We start from the raw sequence: 12,182 nt of genomic DNA, 5'->3' as shown, positions 1-12,182 counted from the left end.
TTTATATATTCAATTTGTACATGATTATTTGCATTAAACTGCAGATTCTGTAAGACTGACTACAAACCAGCACTTTCCATTGAACCTGGCATATGGTAGATACACAATGTTTGTGAACAAACTGAATGGCGAAAACGCAGCCTTTGAAGAAGGAACGTGCTCTATCTACAACGACAACAGTTCCCAACACCTGAGTATCAAAACTCGCCATGTACCCTTTCTTCTCAACGACAAAGTGAAGCTTAATGAGAGACTTTTAAATACTTACTCTCTTTGCTTTCAGGCTCATTTTGTTCACCAGCGCAAGTTCCTGATGGATTCAGCTGCCACTGCAAAATGGCACAAACCTTTTATATGTGTGCTTAAGAACAACTGAGTAACTAGCATCTCCGCACCCTGCTGCCAAATATCAAAACATTTTTTTAAGGGGCGCTTGGGTAGCGCAGTCGTTAAGCGTCTGCCTTCAGCTCAGGGAGTGATCCCGGCGTTCTGGGTTCGAGCCCCACATCAGGCTCCTCCGCTGGGAGCCTGCTTCTTCCTCTCCCATTCCCCCTGCTTGTGTTCCCTCTCTCGCTGGCTGTCTCTGTCACATAAATAAATAAAATCTAAAAAAAAAAATTTTTTTTAAATATAAGGAAAGAGAGTTAGCGTGTTCATATCAACCCTGAATGATGACTTCTGGGATCAGAATCAATATTCTTAGATAAGGAAGGAACTTTAAAATCCTTTACCTTCATTTTAGAAGTAAGGAAGTGGAAGACCAGCAAAGCGTAATGACTTGCCCAGGGTTACACACTGAGGGCAGCAAGAGAATGAAAACCTGAGTCTGCCCGTGCTCAACACTATAGAATTTCCGCCATTCCACATCCCATCTCCAGGTCCTACAGCATCTTATAATAGCTACAGAAGGCCTAGATATTAAAGAATGAAAATGTGACCAAGATTATCTTGCCTTTTAATACAGTTCTATCACTCCAGAGATCATATCACATCTCCTCTGACTTCAGTTTTCCATTGCAACTATTCAGAAGGAAACAAGGAAGCCTGCGGGTTCTCAGATAGTACCAAGAAGCCTGGAACAGCTGAGAAGAAAAACTGAGTGTACTCAGTACCTCATGGCACAGCTCTTCCTTTCTCACTTGGCTAGAAGTCCCCATCGTCAGAATCTCTAACGACTTGACCAAAAAGGCCTCATCAGGGCACTATCTCTAGAGAGGCACAATTCAGTGTGCAGTACCCAGAGCCTCTTCCATAAGCACCAGTGAGGTCAACAGATCAGCTAGCTAATATCATGATCCTTGGAGGGAATAAGATACCAGACAAACATTTTGGCATGTGTAAAAAAGTCTTGGGAAAGGGAGGACATCTAGGACTGGTTGGTCGCCTATAGAAATGGGATGGTTAGGGCTAGCACCAGGAAATAAAGGATTTATAAGGGGTGGGAAACTGTATATGAACTTAAAAAAAAAGGCATGTTTCAAAACATGTCAAACCACTAAAATTTATTAATTTGGGCAAGGTAAAAACTAATTACCCTGAATGTATATTTAAGGATAATCATAAAAAGACTGTTTCTAACTGTGAGAAACTTAGAAGCTATTTAGGTGCCTCACAACAGGGGAATAAAAATAAGTCATATTTATAAAATGGAATACTGTTGAATCATTAAACATTATTTTTGAAGAATTATTAATGACACAGAAAATATAGCAACATGTTAACAGCAGTGTCTATGAGTTGTCAGAGAGTATCTGTTCTTTTTTATGTTCCCAGTCCTCTACAATGAGCATATATTACTTTTAAAATAAAAAAAAGTAGTATGACCTAATAGAGAAAAATCTACATGTATTAAATAGAAAAAATTTCTGAATAAATGGACATGGGCCTACACTGGTAAAATCTGTTCTTGAAAATACTGTTGCTTAGCCCTGACCTAGTCTGCAACAATCCCACAGAACAGAACTGATTATCTCAAGGTATATGGTAACACCTCAAAGAGAAAAGTAAAACTTTTTCAAACAAAATTAATTTCAATTTGCTTTAATCTTAAAAATATCATTTTTGGGGGGGTGCCTGGGTGGCTCAGTCAGTTAAATGTCTACCTTCGGTTCAGGTCATGATCCCAGGGTCCTGGGATCGAGCCCCGCATCGGGCTCCTTGCTCAGTGAGAGCCTGCTTCTCCCTCGCCCTCTGCCTGCTGCTCCCTCTGCTTGTACTCTGTCAAGTAAATAAATAAAATCTTTAAAAAATATACCACTTTTTGGACACTCCTATACTTTGGACAGGTCTTGGCCCAACTCTGCTCAGGGGACTTACTCCCTCTGTTTCTGTCACCGTATCTCCCCTTCTTCTGATCTCTTCATGCTCTTTACAGTGGCAAAGCTACTCAACTCCACCAGTAAGCAACAAAGCTCAGAATTCACTTAATCTGTCGGTCACAGTCCTGAAGAGCAAGATCATTCAATCTTTACGGACAGAAAGTGAAAAACCTATTTTTTCCCACTCCTCAGGAAGAATGAAGACACAGAAAACAAACATACAGAACTGGAGGTTTCCCTTTGACTAGCTGGGTGTAAGCTTCGTTCACTTTTACAAAAGAGGCACCTCTCTCCGCTCTCCTTTCTTTCAGGGCCCTCTTTTTCTTTTAAAAATCATGATAAACTTTAAGTAAAACTGGAAATAAAAAACCAAAAATAAATGACAAAAATAGAAAGGGTGAATATTTATGATACTTCACACACACAGAAACTAGACAATACGCTTTATGGTTTTAAACTTTTAAACGTAAGTTATAAATGTAAATATATAAGTGTATGTATACGTATACAGAGAGAGTTTAAAAAATATCTTTTTGGTGCCTGATATGTTCCAGCCACTCTGGACTCAAACCAGGAATGTAAACCGGAATTTTTTTTTTAATTAATTTATTTATTTTGGAGAGAGAGAGAGAACAGGTGGGGAGGGACACAGGGAGAGAATCGCAGATTCCCGGCTGAGGGCAGACCCCATAATGGGGCTCAATCTCATGACCCTGAGATCATGACCTGAGCCAAAATCAAGAGTCGGTCGCTTAACCAACTGAGCCACCCAGGCACCCCTGTAAACTTGAAATTTATAAACGTTATATTATATGCCTTTTATACCCACTGCAAATTCTTGTATATAAGTGTTACATTAAATGCCAGAGTTATTATTAAAAAGCAGCATATGATTCTGGGCAGGATCCTTTTTCTCTGTAGAACACTGGGACAACTGGTGAACTTTGACTGGCACCTATGGATTAAATGGCAGTAATGTATCAATGATAATCTCTTGAATTTTGTGGCTGTATTATGGTTTTGTAGGAAAAGCTACTGCTTGAGGAAATACATAATAAACTATTTGAGAGTGATCTCGTTATCATGTCAACAAGCTACTCTCAAAGGTTTCTGGGGGAAAAAAGTTCTTTGTAGCATCTTTGTAACTTTTCTGTAGGTTTGAGGTTTTTTTCTAAAAAGAAGTTTTTTAAAAACCTACATAGTGAAATAGTTAAAGTTCTAAGTTTTCCATGAACTATCTCAGTTTTTTTTGAAATATCAAATATTAAATCCCTTCTTTTTCTGATTTTTCCCATGAGAAATATGTGTCGTGAGTGCACGTGTGCACGTGTGTGTGTGTGTGTATGTGTTCCTGTCTTTTGGGTAATCCTAAACTATTTTCACCTCTATTTACCACCCAAACCAGAAGGGCGAGGGAAGAGGTGGGTCAGGGATTTTTTTGTTGTTGTGTTAGCCACCAGATGGCACCAAAGGGACCATTAATTCAAGATCTGTAAGGTCAAGAATATGCAACTCTAGAATTCATTAACACAGAGATTTTAAGCTGAACATTTGTAATTAGGTGAGTGCTTGCACATAAAAATAAACTCAGTGATAATAGTTTATTGGAACTCTTTAAAAAAGTGTGGGAATCACTAATATAAAATATTCAGCAAGGTACCTAACAATATAATAGAAAGTATACTTGAAAAAAATGTGTATCTACTTACAGTAAATTTGCTAACACCCTCAAGTTCCCCAAATCTCATGTAAGAGATGTCTGCCTTCTTTTTTCCAACATCTACATCCCCGGCATAGATCTGTTTTATGCCTGCACCTTTAATTAGAGGTACACACTCATCACATGGGCACTTTGTGACAAAAATCATACTTCTTTCTTCTGGTTTTATTTCTTGACACCTACAAAAAATTTATAAATATTAGAAAGGTAGCTTCCAAAAGGGGAGTTATACTTAAGGAAATCCTTAAATACTAAAATTGAGTGATTTTTAAACAGATTTACATTATAAACAATAATAAACTTTAATCTTGCCGAATCAGTGAATGTACAAAATATATAAACTCATAAAATGTTAATATATAATCTGAACATGACGATCATTATAATTAAAATTCATTTATTTATTCTAAGCAATTGGTAAGATGTTCGGTATTAGATTATAAATAAAAATGGGAAAAGACAGACACTGAAAGAGAGAGGGAGGGAAGGAGAGCAAGAACAATGCTTTCTACTTTAAGAGCTTTGTAATGCCACAGTTAGGGGCTAGAACTAACATCCTCCTTATGAGTTTACCATGAGAGAGTAGACATTAGCTCATCATAGGAGCCCCAAATCTGACCCTTATCTAGTACCTACTGGATATTTAATAAATGCTTGTTAAATTGATAAATTAATAATAAAATTCTGCTTTGAGTTACAGTTCCTTTACCTCCCCCCTGAGACAGGATACTTTACTTCAACAAACATTTGGCTTTGACAGATTCATGCCTCCATACAAACGAAGCAAGTAAATCTGTAACGAAGAGCACAAGGACCAGAAGAGAGGAATTGTTTGCTGGGGGAGTTCAAGACTAAGGAATGCTCTCATCTGAGGCTACAGGGGTGGCATTGCTGGTTCTGTGGTTTCCACTGCTCTCAGTCAGCTATCTTACACCACGGCCAGCCTTCCAGATCCATCTCCCTTGTTCAGACTCATTCTCTTTGCCTAGACCCAGGCAACAGAATTTTATGCATCTGGTCTATTTAAACAATATGCCTACACGGTGGTCTTGAAGCATCTGGTGCTATTCCCGAAGCAAGAATGGCTTCCCTTCAAGTAAGCATCTCTAATTGCTACAATCCTACTAGGCCTTCAAACCTCAGCTCAAATGCCCGTTCCTCCTTATAGCCTTCCCCTCTCGCTCCCCCTCCATCCGCAGAAGTCCCTGAATTTCCAGGACTTTGTGTTGGCCTTTCCCAGAGAACCCATCATCTTAGCTTGACTGCTCCTCAAGGACAAAAGCCATGTCTTAGTTTTGAATCCCCTCAGATCACTCCCTTAACGGTGAAGGCTGAGAGATGTTTGTGGAAATGATCTAGATTAATATCAGAAGGGAGGTAATGCCAGTTACAATCCCCGACAAAACCATGTTAAAGCAATTTGGTTCATAATAAAATCTATATATTCATAAGTATATGTGCTCTAGATTTAGAAAATAAAGGACATCTTACAATTCGGAAATATGGAAGACCCTAATGACAATCTTCAAGCAGTTTTATATTGCAGACAAGGAAGACAAGAAAAAAAAATGGGCTCATTCAACAAATTTGAAGGACTGGAGGACCTCTGACAATGGCCTCAGGTCAGGCAGCAAACACCAGATGTAACCAAAATTATACTTCTGAAAAGAACATTTCTTAGAATTAAAAAAAAAAAAAGGAAATAAATTAAGCTAAAAGAAAACTAATTTCAACTAACCCTTGCCAGGGTTTAACTTTGCTAGGTTTTCAAGAAAAGACATGCAAAAGAATTTCATACCTAAATGTCAAGGCATTCTGCTCCGCATGTACAATGTATCTGAATTTCCTTATTTCTCTGTCTTTCTGTTTGTCATCCATGTGTGGGAAGTCAGCATACTCGGATCCAACGGGAAAAGCATTGTAACCGCATCCTATGAAGTACATCGCGCCTGTTCCATCACAACTTCTCTGTGATAGTGAGCAAACCAACAAAGGTGAGCTGTCAACATTCTAAAAAAAGGCACCTGGCAGTGTATTTTAAAGCCTCGTATCACACTGTATATAACGAATTCTATTTTCCATGACCAAAAGACAAACAAACAAACAAACAAAAAACAATCTTACATCCTCCTACTGCAGTATGGTCTTGTCCAAGCTAAATTTCAAGAAGGCTGATCATTTCTAATATATAATCTCAAGTCCTTGGTTTTAGTTGTTAATTAAACACTAGCTTGTTTAATTCACAAATTATTTCACTTGATTCAGACATTTCTCCCCAAATAGGTTATAAGATCCTAGAGAATAGAAACCATGTTTTATGCCTCTCTTCTGTGCCTTAAAGTACACCTGTTAGAGTGTTCCATACATAACAGGTCCTCAGTAAGTAATTGTTGATTTCGTATATGCTGTTCTACTGGTTAACAAGTCAGAAATTCTAAAAACATTTTGAACAGTTTCTACTGTTGAACTAAAAATATGCTATTGTGATACAGTTGAAAAATAAAAAAAAATGTGCTTTCCTTTTTAAAAAATTTTTAAAAGATTTTATTTACTTATTTGAGAGAGATACAGAGAGTGAGAGAGCGTGAGCATGAGCGGGGGTAGGGGCAGTGGGAGAGCTGAGCAAGGAGCCAGATGTGGGCTCGATCTCAGGACCCTGGGATCATGACCCAAGCTGACACCCAACCGACTGAGCCACCCATGTGCCCCCCCTTCCAAAAATGTACTTTCCTTTAATCTTCATATTTATTGAGCCTCTACTGTGCATATATATATATATATGTTATATACATATAATATATATATTTATAATGGAACCTTTTACTTAAGTGGCTCTTTTTTATTTCTCACAGTCATTGGCATATTACATATAATATGAATGCTTTATCAGTTACTAGAGTGAAATATTTTACAAATCATAGGTGTTTATAATAATTTGGAATATGGTATAAATCTCAGTAAATTTCAATATATTATAACTATTCATGTGATAGTTTCAACAGACTCATTAGTATGGCAGCTTGATAAAAATCATTGTTATGATGAGCCAACAAAAGCTTACAAGTAAAATGTTATGTCACTAGTAATAATAATAAATTATTCTTGAGCGTTTACTACATGTCAAACATCATGCTGAGTTTTATATGTATTATTTCATTTAATCAACCCTCACAACAACCTATTTGATAGTAGTACTATTAGTTTTTCCATTTTATGGATAAGGAAACAGAGGCCCAGAGAGATTAAACTTATCTAGGGTCACAATGCTAGCAATTCAATAGCCAGAATTGAAGCCCAGGTTACTGGACTCCAAACCCATGTCTTTCCACTTTACCATGCTACCCACTAGAGATAGCTTGACTGGAAACTTAAATTCTTACCAGCACTTGAGAACAAGATGTCAAGCCAAAGGCTGCTGGGCATTCATATAAACACAAATGAGAGTTCCAACCATAGGCCAGGCACTGTGCTAGGTGCCAGGAATACAGCTGTAAACAAGACAGAGAATCCTTGCCCTCATGAACCTTATAATCTGGAGATAAGACATTGTGCACATAATTTCAACTGTGATGAGTGTCAGAAAAAAGTTGCACAGAATGCTATGGGAGTTTTTGGTGGAGGAACCTATTCTGATAGGTAGTAATAGTTGGGGTAGAGATGAGTCAAGAGATCTTTTGAAGGTAGAATTCACAGCACTCGGTGATTGATTATATGTGTGTAGTAACAGGGAATGGCATGGTGACCACTGATGAAGGAATAGGTTAGCAGAGAAGATACGAGATTGTTGGCTAGGTTGTACTTGAGGCAATTATGATACATCCAGGGAAATAGTCAAATTACTTGATATAAAGTCTAGTGAGGCAAAACCTAGGCTCCTTACTCATCTTTGAGTCAGCCTTATCGTTACTAAGTGTCTCTTGATTCCATGCCCTTCCAACCCACCCCCACAACTCCAAGTCCTCATACACCTCCGTTTTATTAACTCCCTACTTGCTGTGCAGCCCCACTTCATTCCCCTTACAATGTAAATCTGATCAAATCATTTTCCCCTTAAAATATTCTTGGATTGCGCTGTCCAATACAGGAGCCACTGGCCACACGTGATTAGTCTGAATTGAGAGGTGCTATGTGTGTAAACTACACATAGGATATGGAGAGTTAATACTCCCCCAAAATGCAGAATATTTTATCAATAGCTTTTATATTGATTACATGCTGAAATAATATTTCTGGACATTTGAGTAAATAAAATATATTCTTAAAATTAACTCACCTGTTTCTTTTTATTTTTTTAATGTGGCTCCTAGAAAATTTAAAATTATGTGTGTGACTTGCCTTTTATTTCTACTGGTTGGCACTAGAGTATCCCACTGTTGAAAAGATAAAGTCCAAACTCTTTACGTGGCATACAACTGTCTTCATGGGCCAGTCTGATGCTTTGCCATTCTGCTCTAGAGCATATTACAGTACGCACAGTACAGCACATACCGTACACCAAATCGCTTGAATTTTCCCACATTCTCTCTCGCACCCTCTACCTCTGCATGTTATCGTCCCAGTCATACTAATTTACTCTGCCTGATGCCTTCCTACGCATTCTTCCAGTCTAATAAATAGCACCTTACCTCCTCCAAGAATATTTTATTCATTTCTCCAAGCAGCACAGAGATTCCTCCTCCATCCTTTCCCAGTGTCATGTTATAATTATAGTTATATACCAGTCTCTTTTTTGTTCCCCTGTCTCCACGAATAGACTATTTATGGCCAGCAAGGGCAGAAAAAGTAGTCTTTAACTCCCCACTGTTCACTGTGGCACAGTGCCTACCCTGTGGAAAATGTTTAATAAATGCTTGTTAAATGAATGAACCTACCTAGACAAGTGTTGAGGGAATGAGCAAATGTTCACAGAATTTAGTAAGTGCACCAATACAAAATATTACCCCAACGGGTCAATAAAATGTAATGCACTTAAGATCAAATTATGTTTAGGGGCGCCTGGGTGGCTCAGTCGTTAAGCATCTGCCTTTGGCGCAGGTCATGATCCCAGGGTCCTGGGATCAAGCCCTGCATCGGGCTCCCTGCTTCTCCCTCTCCCACTCCCCCTGCTCATGTTCCCTCTTTCGTTGTCTCTCTCTCTGTCAAATAAATAAATAAAATCTTAAAAAAAAAAAATCAAACTATGTTTAAACAAAATCAAGGTTAAATGTTTACAAAGAATTATTTTCAGGGGTGCCTGGCTGGCTCAGTTGGAAGAGCACATGACTCTCAACCTTTGGGTCATGAGTTTGAGCCCCACATTGGGCGTAGAAATTTCTTAAGTAAATGAAAACTAAAAAAAAAAAAAAAAAAAAAAAAAGAATTATTTTCATACTTACAGATTTTCCTTCTGCCCAAATGACTGCTCCAACTCCAGTTTTATGATCCTCTGAAAGATAAATGCCATTTAACTCAGTGAAGATCAATAATTTGTTAGTTTCAGAAATACATATACCCAAAAATGCATATTATTGAAACATAATTCATAATGCAGCAACAGTCCTTGACATCTTCACTAATTATAGAAACAAATACGTTTGCACTTCTAAATAGATTTATTTAGTAAAAATTTACCACTCAAATAAATACATTTAAGCATGGAATATGGAAGTAGGTACTAAATGACTAGGCAGCATCACTACCAACCTAGTCACACATGATCTATATCCAGAGCTCATTAAAATGGCAGTGCCCACAGTCAGGTCACTTCAAAGCTGTAACCAGAACGGAGTGTAATTTTATAGATTCTCCAAGTCAGCTTCTAAAAGACTATTTCTAACAGATGACGAAGTTGATTTAAAAAGAAATTTCTGAACTAATGGATTTAATGTAACAATAATTCACAACACTCAAATCTGTCTTCTACCATCTTTTTATACTCTAATCATGGAAAATGCACTTTGTGGAAATGTTTTTGCTAGGAAAAAAGTTCAAAATTATAATACAAACAAAAATAGGTTTTTATGGGCTTTCGTATACATATACATGAAGGCCCTTTCCCTGTTCAGCGTTTACCTGAAGGGGAAAAGAATGCCAACTTAGTGAACGGTGCTCATTTCTGAATCAAGTGGCAGAAGTTATAAACACGAAATTATAATTTCCCTGCAGAACCCAAAACCTCTGCAACAAATAAAGCCGTATTTCTTAAAACCATTAATCTGAAACAGAAAGCTTCAGAAAACCAAAATAGAAATTCTGCATATCAAGGATTGACTTTTCCTTTCTACTAATACAAGGGTAAGTTTCAAATTTCTAAGACAATTATACACTAATTATGAAAACATAGTACTTATTGAAATCTTAATAAGGGACTGGCGTAGTTAAGTAGGTACACTTACACAGAGGCAGTACCAATCATCTCTGAACTTACCCTAGGGCATTTGCATATTGGTAAGGATTAAATGAAACTGCAGTCTCACCCTACAATTTCCTAAAAGTTAATCCCCTCAATGATAATTCTGTCCTACCTAGGCATTAAAAACAAGTTTGCCTTATAAAGAAGTTAATTTTAGAAGTTATGATAACATAATGAAATCCCCCATCTTCGGTTCAAGTAAGCTTGAGTTTTCAAAATGATATCACAAAGCATCTGTGTAATTTATTTGAAGCATTTTTTTACCCATCATCTCATTTTTACCCTAAAGGTAAAGCAGGCATTTCCTTTTCTAGATGAGAAAACAGGCAAAGAAATGCAGTGACTAAAACGTAGCCCTCCAGACAAAATCCCCCCTCCCTTTGATGTTAAGAATTTCATCAAAGATTTCCCTTTATCAAATGCCCAAGTAGACAGTGGTGAGGGAGGTCCCCGTATTGATGAAATTTATAGTCCGATGTGGGAGGGAGACAGGAGGAAGCAAACACAGAAGCACCTGTGTGCTGTGCTAGGAAGGAAATGAGGAATGGAGGGTATGGGAAGGCTTGTTCTAGAGTGGAGATTCATGAAAGAGATTTTGGTGTAAACAAAATTTTGTTCCTTCCAAGACCTTCAGGACATAACATGAGGGGAAAAGAACACAATTATGGCTTTACGCTCATTTCTAAGGCAAGTGGCAGATGTTATAAAGATAAGATTGTATTTGCCTGAAAAACCAAAACCTTTAAGTAAAATTATTCTTAATACATGCATAAACCTGAAACAAAAAAATGAGACTGAAATAGAAACAGAAATAGAAATTCTATTCGATTCATTCTATTTTTTCCTACCAGCGACACAAGTATGTTTCATGTCACGTTTTTTTAGTCTCAGGAGCAACTTTTTCTGTGTCAGTCTGGGGACTGACTAAACACTGTCAGGAGGGGAAAATGTGATTTTCCATCAGTATGCAGCTCTACTGCCTAGCTAAGTTTAGTTACGCCAACAGAATATTCTTTATTATGTCTTTTAAAATCAGAATCAAATGTCATCCATATTAGATGGACTAGATTTCACACAGCTCCAAGGTTGGATGACAGATGAGGTAGTTTCTCAAGAATCTTTTCATCCGCAATTTTCATAGAAATTGCTCCCCATGATCTGCTCATTCACAAGGTTTTCTCTGTATACCTTTGAAGGAAAGGTCAGCTTGTAATCACTGAGCCAAATTCCTGAGACTCTGATCACTGAAAGTCAGAGAACTCTTTATCCCGTGGTTCTGGAACACAGGTGTGGTTATTCAGCTCCTGATTCTGTGGTCATGTCAGTTTGTCTGAGTGTGGTCCATAGCCCACTTCATCAGAATCCCTGGATGCTTGTTAAAAGGGAGGCCTCCTGGCTCCCATGAAAATCTCCTGAAGCAGCCTCTCCAAAGGAGTCAGGCAGGGCTCAGGAGCCCGTGTTTCATGAGCATCCCCTCTGATTCATAGGCATATTTCAAGTTATGACTTGAAACAGTTAACTTTCTTGGCTACTCCAACTTGCATTCATCATCAATGTTGTGGTTTAGGAGGAAGGCATAGTCCTCAGCTTTGGAAAACACTAAGTCTAAGGGAAAGGAGGATCCAAAAAAAGATAAAAGATCACACTTGAGCCAGATAAATAAGATGCAATGCCCTCCTCTCCCCCCCACCAGAGTCTAAATGAACATTGTCACTTTTTTGCTACCTCGAAATGTCCTTTAATGACTTCTCCC

The 12,182-nt window shown here is 37.9% G+C and overlaps 1 protein-coding gene across 2 annotated transcripts in view; it reads right to left on the bottom strand.

Moving 5' to 3' along the window:
* CDADC1 (cytidine and dCMP deaminase domain containing 1) overlaps positions 1–12,182 on the bottom strand; it is a 49,007-nt gene that overhangs the window by 7,715 nt on the left and 29,110 nt on the right. The window contains exons 6-9 of one of the 2 annotated variants that reach the window (XM_026493251.4): positions 9,414–9,463; positions 5,837–6,006; positions 4,028–4,217; positions 269–329 (exon numbers count right to left, since the gene is read on the bottom strand). In XM_026493251.4, coding sequence (XP_026349036.1) covers positions 269–329; positions 4,028–4,217; positions 5,837–6,006; positions 9,414–9,463 — 471 coding nt within the window. The remainder of the gene's footprint in view (positions 1–268; positions 330–4,027; positions 4,218–5,836; positions 6,007–9,413; positions 9,464–12,182) is intronic. The other variant, XM_026493252.4, reaches the window with a different exon arrangement.

This window comes from Ursus arctos, unplaced genomic scaffold (genome assembly GCF_023065955.2).
Source record: "Ursus arctos isolate Adak ecotype North America unplaced genomic scaffold, UrsArc2.0 scaffold_10, whole genome shotgun sequence".
NCBI classification, from domain to species: domain Eukaryota; kingdom Metazoa; phylum Chordata; class Mammalia; order Carnivora; family Ursidae; genus Ursus; species Ursus arctos.
This window is presented reverse-complemented; position numbering and strand designations above follow the sequence as displayed.